Genomic DNA, 21,974 nt, shown 5'->3' with positions numbered 1-21,974 from the left:
TAATTTACAGGACAAAAGACTCTTTAGCTGATCTGAACTCCATAGCATAGTATTACAATAAAAGGATTTTATTAGCTTTGATACCTTGTGATAACTCATATGCTTAGTATGCCAGTCATTCTGCAGCCAGTGCTCTGGGGAATTCTCCTTCACAAAATCACTCACTCTGTTTCTGAAATCGTTAGGCTTGAGTAAGAGTAACTGAATTATGAAGTAACAGACTTGAGCTTCATTTCCTTCATGACTACGCATAGCCTTTAAACAAAAAGGATCAGAAAACATGGAATTAGAGTTGATACTACTGTCTGCTTTAGAATGTTTAAATATTGGCTAGCCTATATAACTGCATATTAGATGGATCTGCACACAAATTCACACTGAACATGTGATCTGTCAGCTGTGTTTTTGGAGTGAAGACACACACCAGAGGTAGACTCTGTCATCTCCTGTAAAAACTAACCATCACATTTTCTATCCAACAGGCAAAAAGTCTCAAAAAATCCCAGTGAGAGTATGTTACCAAGAATTCTAGTTCTCTTTTGGCTGTCAATTCTCTTATTGAGAAATATCCAATTAATGATAGTGAATCTAAGATTTCTTCAAACTTCTGTCCACTGCCATGTTTGGACTATAGTTTTAAAACCCAATTTAATTTCCTCTGGGTAAATTCTGCTTTTCTTTATTTTGCAGAATAACCTGGAAAGTTAGAGAATGCCATTTCTCCCCTATTTTTCTACATGAAAAAGGCTGAGTTCCAAGCAAAAATATAAAACTCTAATGGGTACAAGACTGTTTCCACACCATGACATAATAACAATAACATACAGTAATACTAACTCAATGGTTGCCTTTAAATAACCAAGAAAAGCTTCCCCTGAAGATTCAGAGAACTGTACGACTGAGTTCTATGTTGCTTACAGAACTAATTTACTATTTTACTTGATTTTGGGGTTAGCAAATGGTCAATACATAAAACCAATGCATTTTTAAAAAGATTGCTCCCATAAAAGTGACAAAGAATGCAAGGACCAAGTTCTGTGAAACCTCTCACATCCTTTCTTTTAAGGCAATACTTACCAAACACAGTATCAGCCTGTCCAGTGTTACAATGTTGTATTTCCATACCATATCATTCAGAATCTCAATGCATTTATTAAGCTGCTGGCCTCCTGCTGAGGTAGAGAATTCATACACCAAGAAATCCGCAAATGTCCTGACATGTGCGACTAGAGCTCGGGCCCCAATTCTTTCTAATACTCTGTTGCAGAAGAAGAAAAGAAGTCTCTCTAACAAGGATACTTGCACAGATTATAAAAGCAACCAAACAACGTTAGTATTCTTAATACATTTTTAACCATTCTACTTTATAAGAACAAGTGGGTTTTATACAAATGTTTGCTTAAAAAACCCTTACCTTATTAAATGAAAACAAACCAAAATCAAAACAAGCCCCATCCCCTGAGCAAGGGAACTCCATAGTCTGGACACTAATAAGAAGAAAGGCCTCAAGTTCTTATCTGTAATATTCTGATTAGAATATATGCTTTAGGTATGCATTTTAATGCACATAACCTATAAAGTTACACAACTCTTAGCATGATCTTCTGCAACGTATTTTTATTTTCCTGCAGTGTGTTTTTAATATAACCTTAGCATTAATATATTGTTATTTTCTGATTGCACGGAAGAGTAACACATGCTATTATAAATATTCATTATTTCAACAGACCTAATGAGAACTGAAAAAGAATAATCTTACATTTCACAACTAGAGCTGGTGCTGTTACTACAGATAACAAGTCAAAAAATTGTAGGACTACTTATAAATTTTTCATCTTAATAAAATGTTACATATCCATATATCTATAGCTTTTATTTGTGTAGAAAGGCTAAGTAAATTGCTGAATTCAAACACCTCACATGTTTGCCTACATCCATCTTACCAGGAAGAATATACAGACCACTGTGTACAACACCAAAAAAACAAACCAAAACAAAAACCAGCCAGGAGGCATAGTCAACCTTAAACAATGCAAAATTATTATATACCAATGCCTAGGCTCCACTCCTTTTTTCCCCATGCTCCAAATTAATAAAAAAGTACAAATCAAGCTTTCATGCACAGGGCCTATGTGCTCAGAACTGAAAGCATTGTGCAATTTTGAAGTTATTACAACATCTTTTAAGCTCACCTGTAGCCAATTTGATTTATGTGATCTGTCTCTAACAGCATCTTCCACAGAAGACAAAGGAAAAGCGGGGGTGAACCTTGCACGGAAAAGTGAGTGATTATACCATTCTCATTGGTCATAGACTTCCACTTCCGATATTCTTCTTCCACATTCTTCTTCAAGTTAAAACGGCTTTCCTGAGGTACATTATTCTGTTTGAAGAATACCTGAAATAAAAGTAGGTTTTGGTGTGACTGAAAGCCTAGAACAAAACTTTGCAACAGGTCAACTTTAACCTGATTTAGCAGGTTATAATTTTTCTATTGCCTTGTACAATAAAAGCCTACTAGACAGGGTTTTTGCCTCACTGTGACACCATAGTAACTGTATTGTAATGTGACTTTGTTATAGACAAATTACCACAAGAAAAGAAGCTTTTCCATTATTACCTTTTTTTCTGTTTTGGAAGATCTGATTTACCTCGCACTGGTGCTATCAACTGGCCATACTTGGCCTTCGAGTACTCCAGGAAAATCTAACTCATTTCTGAAGATCAATGTTACAATCATACTGGTATTTAGTGACTTGAGATAAAAATCGTACAGACAGGAGAAGAACCTCACCAACAAGCAAATGGCAAAGAAAATTAATTTTCTGTATTTCTAGTTATAAAATCATCAGTTTGAAACTATTACCTGCAGTGGAGCTGGAAAACAGCTTAGTGTATGTGATGCCCAGTTATGTGGAGTAAAACTCATGATAGTCTGCAATATATCCTTGCACCAAGTTCCCTGAATTGAATCAGAGCCTGTAAAAAAGTCTAAGAAATGGATTGATAACATTAGCATTTCACAAACGCACTCAAAAACTATTATTTCTTACATGCATTTCCTCTGTAGTAAAAGGTATTAAACCTCTGCTATTTCAACAGGGTCCCCCTTTTGATAAACTTCTCCCACCCTCTTCTTCTGAATCTTACATATTTTGTGGAACAAGATATTTTATCCTATTTAAAGTAATGAAGTTATTTTTAGGTTTTGAGCTAGAAATAAAGCACATAATTTTAAGATTTTGTATTTAATTTCCTGTAATGACAGCAAGACATGCTTTTGCTAATTAGCTCATTAGAATTAATTTTTAAAAATCCTGAGTAAATTAATGATGGAAAAATTGCTGGATGCCACTTTCGTATTGCTTTAAAGACTCGCAGCAGTACCTTTCTCAATTAAGCTGTAGAAACAAAACACAAAACTTATCTTCCTCCAGCCCCAATGTTGACTCGACTTTAAAGATTGAACAAAACCCTCTCCCTTTCAAATTTCCTCCACCAGTTTTTGTGAAATCAGTTGTTCTAATTCTCCACTGAGTCTCCAAACTAAAACCATACTTTTCCCATTTAAACAAATGAGCTAGAGAAAATAAAGCTCTCCAAACTATCAAAAACCTGACCACTGTCACTGCAAATTGTCAACACGTTAAAATACAGGTGAAAAGCTTCTTTGGGAATGGAAGGGGCAGAAAGGGAATCCAAAACACGCACTACTTTGTCTTAAAGGTAAGCCATATAGGTGGTGGCTTCTGCATGAGCCATTTGTTCTCAACATTCCGTGATTTTTTTTTCCTTAAATGGCACATATTTAATCATTCCAAACATTTAATGATGAAATTGAAAACAAGGCAGAGAGAAGAAGCTGGTCACACTATATCTCCGCATAAAAAACAGCTCTTAACATTTGATTTCTGTTATAAATAGCAGCCCCTTCCCTAAAAACAATCTCAGTATTTGGAAATAAAAAAAAAAAAAGGAGGTATGATTTTGACCATGCCGTTTCTGGGGTATTCTGTTAAATGGTATTTAGAAAAGTAGCTTGGCTTTACCATTCAGTTCGATTATATCTCGAAGTACCGCTATTACCTGTTACATGTGTTGCCCTTGCTAGAGTTAAGATCAAAGCCCTGTTGAGTTCTTCTGATTCTGCCGAAAGAACTGTTTTGGGATCACTGAGGAATCGTGTGAACTGTGGTTGGACTTCCGAGCTGCCCAAAGCTGTGATCAGCCTTAGAGCAGTACTCTCAACACTGAAAGAAGAAAACAGCCTAGTTAGCAAAGAATGCTTATACTACTGCTTCTAAGATTCAAAAAATACATGCTCTTCCACCAGTTTCTGCTTCATATAACACAGAAGCATTTGTTTTGAAAGCAATGTTCTTAACTTTCTGACAAAATTCTCCGCCACACTCCCACACTGTTTAATAAACTTATCAACCATTTAAGTACTTTATTTCCAAATAAAGCTCTCAAACTTTGATTTAGTGAAAATTCCAGATGCAGAGCCCCTGAAAAACTCTTGATTCTCTCCAGTTTAGAGTTCCCCCTTTTGTTACCTTTTGAACTTCTTCATCTAAACATGGAATATATAGAAAAGAAAATACATATATATGCAAGAACAGCGAAAAAAAAAACATGAATAAGGCATGGAAAACTGCAAAGCTATTACCTTGAAACAGACAGCAGTAAATCACCCTTATTAAAGAAATGAAGAAGTACTGCTTTTAATGAGAAGCACTTTATCTTCCAGCACTCTAACTGGGAGTGCTTTTCACACCAGATAGTTTGAAGTAGTTTAAGAGACTTTTACAGCATTGCCTTTGAAATGCCAAAGCCATATATTAGTTTACTCCAATCTAGTTACATGTTATGCATACTTATGCAGTCTGATTAATGATCAGGTTTTATATTTCCCAACTAACAAGACAAAAGAGTACCCAAGTGAATAAAAAAAAGAAAAAAGATCTTGACTTGAGGAGAAATTGATCTTCACTTGTTCTCTTCATTCTTTGTAAAGGACAAGCAACTGAGCAATTTGAATTTGGACAGAGAAATTAGTTTAATTAAAGTTCCTTGATATGAACCAATAATAATGAGGTTGCTCTCTCTTCCTCACATGCCTCCCCCAAAGAAGTATCCTTCTCTAACAATAAATGGACTTTAAAAAAAACAAACAAATAAATCCCACATTCTACACACAAACTGTATCTCGGTCTGCAGCTTAACCTTTAAGAAATGCAAAAATAAAAATGTCACTTGAACAGTACGTTAAACTCAAAGCTTTTCCCTAGAAGTAACTGTGTATCAAACTCTACAGCTTCAACTACTAATTCTATCCTTCCTGTATGCAGATTAGCCATTGTTTTACTGTGTGGCTTACACTGATGTAAGATGTGTCATTTTTTTACCATTCAGATCCACATACAAGCACCACATTTTTGTGCTAACTTCTTTACAGATGCAGGATGAATGAGATTATTTCTTTGATCTGACTGAAAATAAACTATACTAAAGAATTAAGTGGAACAAATTTAATTCTTTTAATGGAATTACACATCTTCTACAGGAGTAAGCAAGCACAGTCCCCTCAGGCAGACAAACTAATCACTGTGACTGCAAGAAGCAGGCATTGCCCTTTTCCTCCAATGCAAGAAGTTCAACAGTTTTCTGACACGTCCTGACATGATGGTGCTGGTGCACGTTACTGTGTGACAGGAACCCGTCACACCTGTGACACTGCTGCCATGTCTGTGCAAGAGAGGCTGCCTCGTGCAACTCTGCAGAGTAGTACTGCTAACATCTAACTGTATCTCTGAAACACAACCTGCTGAGGTTCCACAAAACACCACGTTCACAGAACTGAGACTGGGAAGTACTTGCATCCAATTTCCAACACAGTTCTTACACAACTTTCAACACAGGTTGAAGAAGCAATCGGAGACAATGATTAAATATGGTAACCACCACTCACCACAGATGAAGCTGGTTCTGATTAGTCTGCGGCACAGCAGCCAAGGAATGAAGATGGCTGAGCAGCTGGACTCTGTAATGAGGCTGGATGTGATGCATGCGATAGCTAAACATCTCTAGCAGAGTGTGCAAAATTCCCCATGCGTGAGATTTGAACACTGTTGGCAGGAGCTGACCTTATGAAAAAGAGTTTGTAAAGTTAAGTTTTCCAAGTGATTATACTTCAAAAAACCAACTACAGAGTAAACTAGGGATAGGTCATTACATTTATTTGCAAGTCAGATTTGTTTTGAATCTCCAAACAGCAGATGTGTAAGCACTGCTTTAAGAGGCAATAAACATGTAGAGCTCAATAATCTCGTGGCTGAGCATATACAGCAGATATCTGAATTATTTTATGAAGTGAAATTAAATACAATTTCTGACCAATTTAGTACCTTTATATAAGATTTTCCATTAAGCATTTTTTGTCTTTTTATTTTTATTTTTCTTTATACAAGATAGCTTGACTAGGAAGGTCCTGACAGTACAAATGATGATACCAAGGGACTGCAGCACTCTCATCTGAGATTTACTGCAGCACTAGGGTAACTATTATGTTTTGTTTGCTTGCTTAATATTAAGGCAATTTACACGTGTTCATGATATTGCATCATCGGATTTTGATATGGCCTCCAGTTCCTACTGAAAGAAAATGCTACTGAACTAAAAGAGGGTGGGAGGGGAGAAGAAAAGCTTTCTTACTGATAAAGCCTTTGATGCCCAAGGACTCTATTTCCATATAAACCAACAAGCGACTGTAGGTTTCCACGAGAGCAGGAGCCAAGGCCACACTAGATTTTGCATGAGCCAACTTAATTACCCTTGTAGCTATGCTATGAATCAAACTGAAGAAAGAAAGAAAATATTTTTTGATTAAAAACAAGTACTTGAAAGATATGAAGTTTATTATGTAAGTCAGCAAATCTAAACATGACATTTTCAGACATAGAAAAGTTCTCCTGATGATAATTATATAAGCAGTACCAGGTTAAAAAAAAAAATCTCATTGCATACTGTACCTCATTTTTGCATGAACTGTGAGTGAGTCCAAGAGGTTCATTGGCAATGGGGTAATAGATCCTGATGCCATGCAATTAGTCCCTGGAAGAGATATCCTCATGTTGCCATTGCCATAAATAGTCTCTACCAGGACACCCATTGGTAAAGTGAAACACTCTGAATTGGTTGAATAAGCATTACACAACAAGGCAATCTTGTAGTCATTCATCTGTAAACTCTTATTTCTTAAACTCTGTTGCAAAAACCTGCATGCCAAAGACAGATTATATATTAAGTAGGAAGCAGCAAGAAGAAAAACACACATGCATTCCAACATTAGAGCCACGATATCCAGATTAAAAGTCAATTATAAAATAACACGAAAAAAGAAAATATTTATCAATTGCATCTCATCAAATAAATAGAGCTTATGGCATAGTTAATTTCACTGTTTAGTAAAAACAGTTCAAAATACATTTTTTTCTGTCACCTTAGGAGAAAAATACACTTTAAAAAAACATTTTTCCTGATAAAACTTAGCCCAGTGTACCACTTAGACACACTTTCCAACCCACAGCATAATAAAACAAGGTAGTCAATTTGCTTTCCGATTCTCTATCAGTAGAAAAGATTTATCACTCATAGACATAGAACAATTTCCAGCATTGCACTTTTTATGAGGTATTTTGACTTTGAAATTTTACTTCTTTTATCCTTCGATAACCCTCATCCCATCAACATTCCATCACAGAATGCATTTTCAATACAGACCTGAAGGGTCCTATTTCATTACCTCTAGAAAAAAATCAAAATGTAATGACAACAACAAACTCACACAAACAAAACTCACTCATGGTGAAGTTTTAGAGAATGAGGAATGGGAATCTGTAGCTTGGAGTTGTCACTATGGGCCTTCCGATTCAGATGAATCCAAATGCAGGTCATTGCAAAAGCATGAGTTGACTGGGGTTTGTTAATGTCAGGTACAGGAATACACTAGAGAAAGAACATGTGAATGTGATATGTTGCATGTATTATTGTTCTGAAATACAGCAAATTATCTAATGCTTCATCACCACAAGTGAGATGACAGTAATGCATAATGAAGAGGACAGTAAGACAGGTCCTCTGAAGAGCAGCCACCTTTGACAACATTTAGAAAGCGTTCAGAAATGCTCTAAGCCCACAAACACTTGAAACAAACATAGCTCAAAGCCCATCACTACATTAAAGTAACCAGTCCTGTCACTCTTCTCAAAGTTTATGCTGATAAAAGCCACTGTGAGGTCATGCAACAAATTGCACTGCAGAATTTCTGCCAGTCAAAACTAACCTAGGAGGAGAAAAAATGCTACACTTAACCTTTATCAGTTTGGTACACCACACATTTGAGCTAATGTATCTACTGACCTCAAACAGAATGCACTGTAAGAGCAAACAATAAGGATGTTTTGAGAAAAATGCTGTCATGGTGAAGTTTAAATACTTCCTCTAACACCTCTGTCTTAAGAACTTTTATTCTAGAGGAATGCACCAACCGTGACTAGGATATGATTTACAACCACAGAAGAAACCATTAATACAAAATGAATTTAAAGCGTCTTGTTCATTTTCTTGCTCCTGGAATGGTCTGATAATGTATTATTCTGTTATAGGGCAGACACAGCAATGAAATTCCATAACATTATTCCTTAATAGTATCCTGACTGTGCTGACAATCCCCTCCTCAAAAACGTAGTCAGACCTACTTCAGGCAAAACATGAGTTAGGAGAAGGGTTTTTTTGGTCTTTTTTTTTTTCTTCTGACTACAAAAACACTGAGTAAGTGTGGCTATTGAAAAAAACATACCTAGGAAATACTGGAATTTTTCATTTAATTACAAACTTCTATAACTATGCAACACACTGCTGCAACACTAGCTCAACAACAGTAATACCTATGTATGAAGCTGTCATGTTGAATAATAATTAGAAATTCAAACAATTTCATAGACAAGACTTACTTCTTTCTCAGGATAAAGGAGGTCAAAAAGCTTCATAACAGGGAGGAAGTCAGCCAGAGCATTCTTCTGGATGCTACCAGAGATGAACTGCAGTAGCACCCACATCAGATGGTCTCTTCCTTTAATGAGACCGCGGCCTGCCAACTGTCAAAAACACTCCGTAACAAACAAATACTGAATGCAGAACAAAAAACACTGCAAAGATTCCCATGAAAGTAGAAAAGCAGGCTGTAATAGTTCCAATTTTCAGAGATTATTGGGCATTTTATAGCAGGTCGTAGACAGAAATTATAGAATCACAGAAATACACGTTGTGTTTTCAGAAAGATGGCAAATGGATGCATTAGTCATAGCAGAGAAACAGACTGTGAGGGCCACAAAGGTTAACTGTAGGATTTAAAATGTGCTTAGCTCTCTTGGGTCATTGTTTTGAAAAAATCAGCAACTCTTAATTGTTGGCCTTCAGTTGTCACTTTGTGGCCTTGTAAAAAAAAAGGAATACCGCCACCAATAGCAGCAGGCCATAGGTTTTATAGTAACTATTTAGAAAGTTTTTGAACCCAAATAACTTGGACTTGCTTCATCTGGACTCTCTGGGCCTGACCAAGTATCTTTTTTATTTTAATTTGTTTAGTTTGTCTGACGCAGCAATTCTCTAGTAACAAATATCCTACTCAACCTCTACTCTTACCTAGCTTGATTTTCAGCTTGGATTTGTACAGTTTTGTGACATAGCACCTATTGTTTTAATAACACTGACTTGCTTTACCAAAGGTTCATTGACAGCCATTATAGGAAACTGAATTTTAGGGCTACTGAAAAGGGCAGGGAAAAAGGTATTCTCCATGTGTAAAACATACTACATATAGTAAATTTGGATATACATGGAACCATGGACTAACAAAGATGAAGCAAGGTGTAGCACGTTAGAAATTTTATCTAAATAGCCACAAGCTGATCCTATAGCGAGGAGAGAGAACACCCTTTTCCTATCATGAACAGCATGCTTGTCTCAGCTGAGAGCTCAGGATGTTGCCAGCATACTGTAATCCTTCCTATCCTTTTTTTATGGAAGACTGGTAACACTACCTTTAGGATTCAGAAAGGAGACAGTAAATGCCAGGAAGTGTATCACTTTTAACAGTATTACTATTAGGAATTAACAATAGCTATAGACTGTCATTGCTAATGTCACTGTAATTGGACAAATGGTCTTTGATTAAATCGCTCCGATTAGATTGGTTAAACAAACAAACCGTAAATTCTTGCTTTCATTTACAAGGCATGTTTCTTTAGCTCTCACACTGCACAGCCTGTTTGCTCTGCCTGAAGCTTCACTGTATATTGGATGCAGCAGTACAGTACTCAGACCTTCTAAATTATGCCAGTTTATCTCCCAAATCTAGCTACTTATGAGTTGAAATATAATACAATACCCTGTAACTGAACAAACTGAAAACAGACCTACCTAACAACAACGTAACTTGAGAATTTGACTTGCTTCTGCAGGACACAATAATAAAAAATAATCAATTGTTACCCATAAGGTACTTCTTGGGAGGGGTGGCAGGGGTGAGGATTATTTTTTTATTATTATTTTTATTAAGTCTCTCTTACCAACTGGGAGTGATACAAACAATTTACCTTTTGATGGAGTGACAGGACCATATGAGGAAAACTTGCAAACTGAAAGAGCACAAAGAAAATGAGCTGGCTGGAGAGATGCTGCCACAGAAGCTGACTGGTTCCACCATCGTCAAACTTCTCTTCAGTCTCAGACCGTTCCATGGCATACACCACAAGATCCACCAACTGGTCCTCCAGCACAGGGCAGCGCTGCTTGTGCTGTAAGGCAGAGATCAGATACAGTATTCCAAAAGTCTTGCCATTAACTTCAGGACTTGTACAGTTGCAGTTACAGTACAGTACTTTGACAGAAGGCTGGGAAGCATGAAATGAAGTCTGAACTTAAGTTAAGGATAAGCCACTGTATTAAAGCTGCACTATGTTACAGGTCATGATGATTTTTACGTAACTCCCTACTCAGTTCCGTAACACAGATCACCAGTGTATGAGAAAATTTATAATTTTTTTTGGTCTGTATTTTAAAGAAATTCATGCCCAATGTTATTTTTCTGATCTTGCACTTACAGAAAAAAAAATGTTCTTTTAACATGTTTTTTGTTCTTTTTTCCCCTTCCTTGTAAAGTACATTTCAAAAGCAGAAAGCACCATAAAGGAAAAAATACCAATTATACTGACAAAACCAGAGGAAGCATCCCAATACACCCTACAGGTGTTTCATGACCATTCCTTCTCTTTCTCACTCTCAGTTTTGGCTCACCTACAATTAGCAGCAGAATGAACTGGTCAATACCCCTAAAATTAGAAGTCCTACTGACACGGCACCACCTGGTGCAAGGCAAGATCAAGAACACTTGAAAGTTAATCTGATGTAAGTGGTGTGTTCTAAATACCATGCATAGAACAGCAATTATGTATGACAGTGATAAACACTTTACATGTTGGATTTAGACGGCCATAATCTCCACAGCGAGGTATGCAATCAGACAAATCACTTAAAATAACTCACCTTCTCTAATGCACTTCAACAACAACCAAGTAAGGAACATGTTATATATTCAGATCTCTGTGTTAGCACTGATGTACCTAAGCCAGGCCCACTATCAGTTGTTTGGAACTCAGATCACAGGTATTAAATTTGAAGTATAATGTCAAGTGCAACAACCTTGTGCGACTCTGTATTTGTACAGTTAGTGGTACAAGCTGCTATTACTAAGAACAAAAAGCTGCATGGAATTTAACTTTCTTCAGACAATGCTAGAACAATGGAACTAATCTAATCTCTGCTTGTTTCATTACAGTCTCTCTTTGGGAATGGTCATGTTTCCATTTCATTTTTACATCTGATGCCTGTAACATAATGCAGCCTTAAAGAAAACATTATTACTTTAAATGATACAAAAGAAAAGGAACTGAGCTGCTCAAACACTAATCATGAAAATGCAAGGTCCCTTTCTAGAGGCAAAAAGGCATATGTAAAAAAAGGTTTTAAAAGGTTACCCAAATATTCATAAAATAGTTTAGATGAGTTTAGATGCCTTAGATGAGTTCTTTGACTTACTAGCCAGGCAGCCTAAAAACACCTTTTAATTAATAAAGTAAGAAATAATAAATGGAAAGAGAGATGCTCAAAGGGGATGCTTGTTCTAACTGTCATTGATGGCAATCTTTTGCAAGGAAAAAAAGAAAGAAAACATTCTCTTAAATTGAACATAAAGCGCAAGAATAGGAAAAGTTGGCAAAATGTAGTGAACAGCATCCCCTGTTGCATGCTCTTTGCCAGCTCCAAACTGCAGACAGCTACAATTCTAGCTGTGCTTTCTCGAAGCATGCTTAACACAAACCTCTAACTAGAATAGAAAGCACCGGTTACTGTTTCACCTTCTCTTCCAGTACACAATGCCAATGCCATTGCCACAGATCAACCACGCTACAGGTTTACAGAGAGCAATGTTAACATCATCAGTTGAGAATACTTTGGTTTTATTCGGTTTGTTGAGCTTTTTGTTTCTATTATCCCCTCCACCCCCGGCCCCCCTCCCTCACCAAGCAACTAATTATGAAGCAGAGCAGGGTGCAACAGACAAGACTACAGACTAGTTTATAATCCAGCATGCAAAACTACTACGTACAGGGCTTGAAATTTAATAGTTTGCTAAGCACTGGGTTAATGTCCAAAAGCCTAATCATGTTAGGCTGTATTAATTTAGGATAAAGTTATTGAAAGAATACAACAGGAAAATATTACTGTTAAAAAGAAAGCCAGAATTTCCAGTAGGAATTTTCAGTATTCTCAATAATTCTAAGACTGGGAAAAGTTTAGAAGCCAGGAAACTAGTAAAATAAATTCATCCTTTTATTCTGAAATTCATCCTTTTATTGCTTTACAATATTCTGTGATAAACGGCAGTATTTATTATTCTATCTTCTTTAATTAGTTTTCTGGCATTTTTTTCTGTATTTTCAGTGAACACATTTAAGCAGAAATTTTCTATCTATCAGTTCTGGAGTGCTCAATACTGCACTTGCCTACGTCTTTGCAGGATTGGGGTCTTGTTTTATTAACTACTCATAACTGAGAGAGAACTTCTTTATGTATTGAGACATGAACAAAGATACGGGTGAGGGCTGATTTTCATCAAAAACAAACAGGAATTTGTGTTTCAAAATTAAAAACAAATAAAAACTCATTCGGGAGCTTGGAAATATTTTTACATATGGAAAAATACAGCAGTAAAAAACACTATGCTTTGGTCTTTAAAAATAATAAATAAAATAACCAAATTACAAAAACGTGAATAAAGTAAACAGTCTCCATTTCACTCCTGAAAATAACCTTTAAATATCTGACAAATACATAATATCACTGAAAACGTTATTAAATGATAAAGAGATACAGGGAAAAAAAAGCACTACCTGGTCAATTTAACACTAAAATTTCTCTCAAGACCAGCCCTCTAACGGACCAGTGGAACCTGCAAAAGCAGTAAATCAAAGCTTCAATTGTCTTTTATTTTTTTGTTAAAAGATTTCCCTACAAGAGAATTATTTCAAGAAGTCAGTAAGACTAACTGCAGGTTATTATTGTTTCAAGTATTTTAAAGAAACACCATTTAGCTTGAAAATATTTAAAAAACAGTGGATTCAGGAGACCACACCTCAGAGCCAAAGAGTTCTGTTGAGCAATGCGTATCTCCAGAAGTCAAATTCAAAGTGCATAAATTAAATGGCTAAAGTAGCTGATACAGAACTACAGCCCCCTCTCACTTCCATTTTCCACAACTGTATGCTGCCAAGACTCAAAACGAGCCCCTACAGTTTCTTGTCCATATTACACCTGACTCTATTTCTACCAAGTTCAGTGGGCATTTTGAAGTTTTTCTCATCAAAAATGGTGTAGGATTGAACAAGGAAATTGCACTCAAGAGGTCTCAACACACTATCAGAGACGTATCAAAAAAAGTAATCACACCCCTTAGTTTTAGTGCTTTGCCATGCTAACACTGATAATACCAGAAAGTCCCCAACATCAATATACAATACTTCAAAAATAAAAGGGGAAGTCCGTTTTTTGCATTATGTCATTCCTTTCACTTGATATTTTAATTCTACTTCCACGATGCATGGACAGACATCAAATAAACAACTTCTCTAAGCAAACTATTCTGGTCTGTGGCTAGCAGAGATTACAACTACACATCCACCTGAACACAGCATGGTACAGATAATCTCATAGTCAAAGCTGCAGATCACCACTGGCAATTTGCAAAATCACTAATACAATGTCCTAATTAAAAGTTTGTGTAACATTATAGAAACAAGATATCTGAAAAATTACCTCCTTTTTTCAAAGCTTCCCCAAATCAGACCAATCAAAGTTTAGATTAAACTTAAGTAAATTTCATTTTTTAGAGGACTGCAGTGCTATCCATATTCATTGTTCAAGGATTCAATTATTTAAAAATGACTTTTTTCATGCAAATCTGGACGTACAGAGAAAGTAATAATATAAAGCAAAACATTCAAAAGCAGTTTCATGACTGTTTTAAGACATTACTGAAGTTTGATTTAAAGAAGCAACTGTTTTAAGTACTTCCTTAAATATGGTCCCTAAACCAAGTCTTAATTTGGCAATGTAAGACACTCAAAGCATTTAAGCATTTTCCCAATAAAACAAACAAAAAACTCCCCCAAAACCCAAACCCACACAGACTGTTAAATATCTCAACAAAATTATTCTAAAGGTAAGTAAGTACTGGGAGTACTACCCATGTATATTAAGTGACATGACAAGATACAACGGAAAACTCTCCTTCCTATAACCAGTTCACACTGGTAGAAAAGAAAACACTACCACACACAGAAGTATACACTAGCAAAAAAAATAAAATAAAAAAATCCAACCCCACAGTCCAACAGAAGGAATATTCTGAAGTCTATATTACTGCATCTGGACTTAAAGCCATACACAGACTTGGTAGAACTTAAAAAAAAAAAAAAAAAAAAAAAAGCTCATAAAAATCCCACACCAAAACTTAAATTCCTGAAAGGAACATATGAATCCATAAACATACCAGATTTTACCTTCTTGTTTCTCTCTGCAAGGTTAGCGGAGAGACGGTTTGAGTGAACATTTTTCTAACACACATCTGCTTAGTTAAGACTGAACCAGACAATTTCATTGTTCGTCTTCAAGAATATTCGAGAACTAGGGCAAATTTCCGATTTGCTGAACCATACCTAGTTTGTGATGCCAAAAGATTCAAATGAAGGCTCCAATCCTGCAACTGGATCTGTGTGAATAGTTGACAGGGCATACAAGCAGCTTCATATAAATAAAAAGGAATGCCTGATCATCACTTTGAGGTGTTTCCGTATTCATTTTTGAACCAAACTTGGAACTATTTGCATTGCTAAGCATCTTTTATTACAGTGACAATCAACGTATAGAGGTTAGTTCAGTTCTAAGTATAAAATACAAAATTATCAGCCATTTTACTGAGAACACCAATGCAGTAACACAACTTGTGAAAAGCACGCTATTACTTTTTTGTCAGCTGGCTACATTAACAAATTCAGCTACAACATTAATTTGTACCTAAAAAGTGATTAAAATTGTAATGTTTTTCACAGTTTTAAATAGAGTATATCAATGTCTCAGTAGAACATATAGTATTCCTGTTCTATACAGCACTATACCACCCTACTCTAAATTTGCAGTTTTGAATTACAGCAGCCTAAACGTCCTTACACTGGTGTAGTTGTAGCAGCACAGCTATAGTTCATGTTCTGTCAGCATTTCCTTTATAAGCTACGTTCTTCAAGTTTGTTCCTTGGCCATAAAATTTCATGCCAGGTTGAAACTTTGTGTAGAAGTTCTTATGCTACTAAGCAAGTTTTAAGAAGTATACTTCAATATATTTCATTAATTCAATTGAATTTCCATCACCTATTTTCAGAAGATGGAAAAATAAGACTAAAAAAATGGCATTTTTAAAATTGGTATTTTTTGACTGTAAGGCACAGACCACAAATAGAAGAATAAAATAGGCTCAATATTTATTTTTCTGTAGTCTTGTATGATTTACCAGCTACAATATACATACAAGAAGAATTTGATGTATTATCTAAATGTAGACACAGAAAAAGACCCAAAATACAAATACTGCTCATCTGAACACTAAACCTAGCAGAGCATTTCTGAGGTTTAACATTTCATCTGCTTTAAGAGTCTCAAATACAGAAGACTGTTGTATACAACAGTATAGTACTGTTTGCCAAGATGTAGGAATCTGTGCATTCAAAAACATTGCCTCAATCCAGAAAGAGCACAGGAGCATTGCTGTATTTCACTTAAAACAGAAAATATACACAAGGTTTCAGAACCATGTAAATTTTATAGTCAAGTTAAAAATCTGAAAAAAGTTTCTTAAATGGAAACACTGACACAACCTTCACTATAGTATTGCAAACAGCAACGCCATTTTATAAAGCTTGAAATGATTTATTCATTTTTAATAGGAGAGGAATTATTATTGTAACAAGGGATCAACTGTAAATATAGTACTATATTTCAAATTTTGAACAAAGTCTACTTGGTGGATTTGCTCAGGCTTGCCTTTATTTTAATCAAAAACAAACAAAAACAAACAAAACCCCACAGGTAGTCCAAATTTTAAGGAACTACTTATCACACTACTGTGTTTCACCTAGCTTGAAGAATATTATAATTGCCTGTTGGGAAGTTTGTTACAGAGACTTCCTAATGCTTTATTTTTTTATTTTTTAAATATATATATTAACAAGGATTGTATTTACAGCTTTGTAATTTTATAATTGAGTGCAGTGGATGTTTTTCCACCTGCACAAGGAAAGAAGTCTTGAACCAAGAGTCTCTCTTCACCTGAAAATTCCAGCAATAAAAGTACTTATGACTGGTAAAGGTAAAGGTAATGGTAGCAGTCCATTCCAATCAAAATCTTAGGACCAAAGGACCACTGCCTGTCAGTTTTATGCTACATCTCTCATATCTGAAGAGATTTGTATTGACAATTTGCCCTTGTCTAATGGTCCTGCCAATTTCAAGCCCTGACTGTACATGTATTCTCTAACTGGAATCAGTGGCTACAAAGCGGCCAGCGTATCGTTAGTCACAATACAACAGTAAGGTTGTGAACATACCTGAGCAATGTTCAAGGTCTAGAGCATTGGAGGATGGGCAGGACAAGACAGGACAGAACAAAAATAAAGGAAGAAAAAAAGAAAAGACAAAACAGTGACTATGAGGCCAGCCTCAAGGATCCCCAAGCCAGACTAAGCCCTCCCATTCTAATGTATAAAAAGAAAAAAAACATAATAAAACAAAACCCAGCGTTCCACTATTGTAGTACTGTAACATGCCAATACAACAGAACACAACATTTTGAAAACTAAAAACAGGAACAATAACCGTTTTTTATTTTTTGAGCTAGCAGTCTCCTACTGTCTGTCAAGGGTGTACTTGAGGCTGGCCTTATAGGAAAAAAAAGCAATGCAAAAAAAAATCATATTTTAAATCTCTACTTTTCAATTTAACATTCGTAAAGCAATATCCAAATGATAGGAACAACAGTGTCCAATTAACCTAATATGATCTCATTAAAAAATAAAATAAAAATAAAATAGTAAAAATAATAAAAAAATCACTCTCTTGACCTAAACTGTTTTGCTTAGTTAGCTATAGCAAAGAAAAGAGAAAAAGAATAGTGCAGATTCTATGCAGAATTAAATCATGTGTTACAGCACAGTACAGTACCTGCTTATTCAGACCTAGCATATTGCAGACCATATCCCTTGAATACGGTTGCTCCAGCACATAGCGCAACAAAGCAGTCTGCGGCTCAAACAGATCCTTCAAAAAAAAGCAAACATATACAAACATATATTGCCTCAAGATTATGTTTAATACTATCTTTTAACTGAGTTAACAATGTAACAAGTGTTTTATCTATGCAGATCTACCTACGCAAATATTTTGCTCTCTGATACCCAAAAGAAAGAAGGAAGTAACTGAAACTCTTTAGAACTGAAGAGATGTTATGGGGACTAGATAGAAAGACATTCTTTAAAACCAGTAACAGGGTGTCATGCTTTCTGAAAACAGCCTTGGAAAACTGTGAACTGGACTCTGGAAGACCATCAAGAACTGAAAGGAAGCTAGGTAAGACATCTGAGGAGGCACGCGACCAAGATCCATAAAAATCACAAGTGGCACGAAGAAAGCAGATATGGAACTGCTTACTGTATTTTCCAACATCTGAATCACTTTAAAGAAAAAAAGTTATCTGAAGCACGATTCAAAACAAATAGAAGCCAACAGCTCATGCAACAAGGCTGAAAGGTAGAACTCCTTGTCAAAAGGATACTGAGGATGCTAAAAGTTTACATGGGTTCAAGAGAAGACTGAACAAAAATTTGGAAGAGAAATGGTTATTAAATATAGAAACCAAGCTTGTCTCAGGAACCCCCTAAAGTGAAAATAGCTGTGGACCATGAACAATTTGTGACATTAGATATATATCCTCTACATCCTTCCTTAGACACCTAAGCTATATTGGGGATGGGATACCTTGGATTTTTGTCCTCATCTTTTATATTGTTAACTTATTTCAGTACACCACTACTTCACACTCCAGAGTTCTAACTTCAAATAAGCTAACTTACATTTGCAATTCAAATGTAAATATATCTTTCCCATGGAGTAACAAAGAGCATAGAAAAGAAGAAATCACCTTCCCATTCTCTTTCATCCCCTCACTGCTAAGCTATTTTTCAATCAATTCTCTGCTCCCACTTGCTTCCAGAAGCACACACCAACAAAAAAAAAAAAAAAAATGAAAACTACTTCTTCAGCCTCCCGTGCAGCAGTTACACCACTTGCTACTTTCAAGGTCCCCCACATGCAGTTTGAGGTCATTGAAACATATAACACAGGGAAAACAATGCAATGTTAGCCTAGCTGGAACAATAGGAAACTCACAGTTGAATTTTTTTTCCCCTAACAATATAAAACCTTAGTATTTCTGAAACATAAAGAGGTTTAAGAAGCTTAATAAGGCATACCTTATCATATGGTAAGAGACCTTTCAAAGGAAAACGAAGGGTTGTAGGATCCAGCTTCCACGAGTTACACATGGCACCTGAGTTATTTACCACAGGAAGAAGACTACAGCGACCTACATGCAATGAAACATTATGAATTCTAAAACAGTGAAGTTTGCCTATCATTAATCATTCTGATGCAAAAAGTAGCCTCAGCTTTTTTTTTATGTTCTCCTGAAATTTCCATTGTTTATAGCTTTTTACCATAGGATTGCTTCAAGTTGATTTTATTTTTCCCAACAGAAAGTTTAACTTCTCAACTAACAAAATATCTAAGGAGTTAAGTCCCCTTCTATTCCGATTGGGTACGCTGAAAATGAAAGTATTTGCTAGCATTAATCTAAAAGAAACACCAATTCCCATGGGAAAAAATCATAGCACGCCACACTGTATGCCAAACCACAAAAATAAAAAGTACTTCACAAATTGTCAGTTTTATTTCATCTTTAGAGGAGCAACCTCTGTGCCTAAAGACCTTTTAGTTTACCCAAAGACTGTTCTAATGTCATTGCCTGGCGTAGGGATTAACTTAGTACGCTGGCCCTTCCAACAAAAGTGGCATTACTAGTTTAAGTACGTAACCTATTCTTTCCCTTTTCCTTCTTTCATCCCCTAAGACAGACTGTGGGTAGGGTTCCATTCAAGATGAAGTTAGTCAAATACAAGTGTCTGTGCTCCTCCTGCAGCTGCAGGAAATGTATTTAACTAAGTCAGCGTAGGCCAGTGTGATTCAACTGACTGCACACCAAGAGTTTTTTGAAGGATAAAGTTAGTCTCATTAGATAGTATGGATCAGAGACTTGGGATATATTCCAATTGTTTAACCATAAGCATCTGATCTGAGCCCCCAGTGCACCTATGTATAAGCATCTAAATTGAGGGGCCTTAACTTTGACCTAAGTATAATTCTCAGTTCAAGTTCCATGACTTCTACTGTCCAGACCAACCGTAACACTATCACAGGAAACAAAAAGTATAAATACTTGCATCTTCCTCTTAACCATTTTATACATGCAAAATAACTACCTGCTTTGGAATCAAAATGCTTGGGGACATTATGATTTTACATTCTTAATTTCTTCATTCTTCAGTTGTAATAAAACTTGCTTAGAGCTAAGAAATAATGCAACTGTCATAAAGTTGCTTAATTCTCTGAGCAAATAGAAGATGCCTTTACCTTTTTAAAGGAAACCACAACATGCATCACAAAACAGCAAACTTTTGCTCTTCTGATTTCTAGCAATAAATGAAGGTAAGCTTTTCCTTCATGAAAGAGGAGAGCCAGTACTCAACTGAACTAGGAAGTACACAGAGAAGTTTGCCATGATAGGGATGAAACTGAGCAGCTATAAAAGCTCCAATGGAAATTGAAATCAGAAAACATTCTATGACTAACGTTCTGGTGGATCTGTATCATCTCAAAATCCTTACATGTAGAAAGGCTATGATTTTCTTAAGGTCTACTATGGACACAAACTACACATACACGTAACAAGAAGTACACTTCTGCTATCAGCTTGAATGATTTTGACCTCATCAGTATCAATTTTCCCCTTCAAAGCAAAAACCGAAGAGAAGCAAGTCTGAAAATAAACTAACAAAAGGAAAGATACTACATGAAACATAAGCTCTGAATCATTTTGATTAGATGAATATATGCCCCAAAAGGTTACATGAAACAAAATATTTAGTGAATTGAAGTCATTCTCTTACCACAAATGGAATTTATTCTTGCTGTGGGTCTGAAGGTATCCACAAAGTCTGATACTAAATTACCTAGTAACTGGGTGAGAAAAGGAGGAAAAAAAAAAGTTAAGACTAAGTTGCATATATTGATACAGAATATTTAAGACTAAATAAACAGCTTATGCATTTTAGTTATTTTAGTAGATTTCTACGTATCTTACTATCTCCCTACACACTTCAAGAAGTCAGAAAAATACTCCAGAAACTAGAAAGCACAAAAGAAAAAACACAACCTTGTAAAGAGGAATGAAGCACTTCTCACTTTGCACTTGAATGAGAGCAGTAATAACTGTTAATAACTGTATAATGTATAATAATGGTTTCTTTTACATATACCATATTATTTCAATATATGCTATTAGGAACAAAGATTTTAAGACAAAATAAACTTCAGAATTTCTGTTTGCCTGTGGATAACAATACCACAACAATAAAGCACCTACATTAGTATGCTCTGGATTAACTCTTGGCTCAGAAAAAGTCAGTAGTTTTCCTATTAATTCAAGGGGTCAGGATTTTATCTTTTCCCAGACATCTAGCTATTTTAACAGAAAAAACAAACAAACAAACAAAAAAAAACTAAAAACTGGATCAATATTACATTCTTTATAGAAACAATGCACAACAGCCCCAAACATTTTTGGGGAACTGAATTTAAACAAATAAAACCATGCCAGTCAGCAATTTAAAGTGTTTTTTTAAAGCTGGCTGGTAAGCATGACCTATGTTTCCAATTGTATTAAACAAACCCAACTCAATGCATCAAGACTTTTGAACACTGAGCTAGAGGTCAAAACTATGCCATCAATTTCATGCAAGAACACAAAGATCTGTTGATGCAATCACAAGCCTACACCTTTAACTGGAATACTTAAACTCAGAATTTACCATTAAATAAAAGATTCTAATTCTTTGCTTTAAATTTGTTAAGCAAAAAAAAAAAGACAACATTTTGTTTTACGTAAAACAAAACTCTAGATTACATGATTT

General features: G+C 35.6%; 1 protein-coding gene across 3 annotated transcripts in view; it reads right to left on the bottom strand.

Annotated features, from left to right (window-relative positions):
- The window catches only part of MED23 (mediator complex subunit 23), a 37,525-nt gene that overhangs the window by 11,732 nt on the left and 3,819 nt on the right, over positions 1-21,974 (bottom strand). For 2 of the 3 annotated variants that reach the window (XM_035321736.1, XM_035321737.1), the window contains exons 8-22: positions 20,952-21,021; positions 19,200-19,312; positions 17,893-17,988; positions 17,280-17,297; positions 10,659-10,859; positions 9,015-9,158; positions 7,862-8,007; positions 7,032-7,277; positions 6,715-6,857; positions 5,972-6,146; positions 4,087-4,250; positions 2,867-2,991; positions 2,193-2,398; positions 1,078-1,258; positions 85-255 (exon numbers count right to left, since the gene is read on the bottom strand). In XM_035321736.1, the coding sequence (XP_035177627.1) occupies positions 85-255; positions 1,078-1,258; positions 2,193-2,398; positions 2,867-2,991; positions 4,087-4,250; positions 5,972-6,146; positions 6,715-6,857; positions 7,032-7,277; positions 7,862-8,007; positions 9,015-9,158; positions 10,659-10,859; positions 17,280-17,297; positions 17,893-17,988; positions 19,200-19,312; positions 20,952-21,021 (2,199 nt within the window). The remainder of the gene's footprint in view (positions 1-84; positions 256-1,077; positions 1,259-2,192; positions 2,399-2,866; positions 2,992-4,086; positions 4,251-5,971; positions 6,147-6,714; positions 6,858-7,031; positions 7,278-7,861; positions 8,008-9,014; positions 9,159-10,658; positions 10,860-17,279; positions 17,298-17,892; positions 17,989-19,199; positions 19,313-20,951; positions 21,022-21,974) is intronic. The other variant, XM_035321738.1, reaches the window with a different exon arrangement.

Source organism: Oxyura jamaicensis, chromosome 3, assembly GCF_011077185.1.
Source record: "Oxyura jamaicensis isolate SHBP4307 breed ruddy duck chromosome 3, BPBGC_Ojam_1.0, whole genome shotgun sequence".
Classification (NCBI taxonomy): Eukaryota; Metazoa; Chordata; class Aves; order Anseriformes; family Anatidae; genus Oxyura; species Oxyura jamaicensis.
The sequence above is the reverse complement of the archived record's forward strand: the minus strand, read 5'-3'. Positions and strand labels throughout refer to the sequence as shown.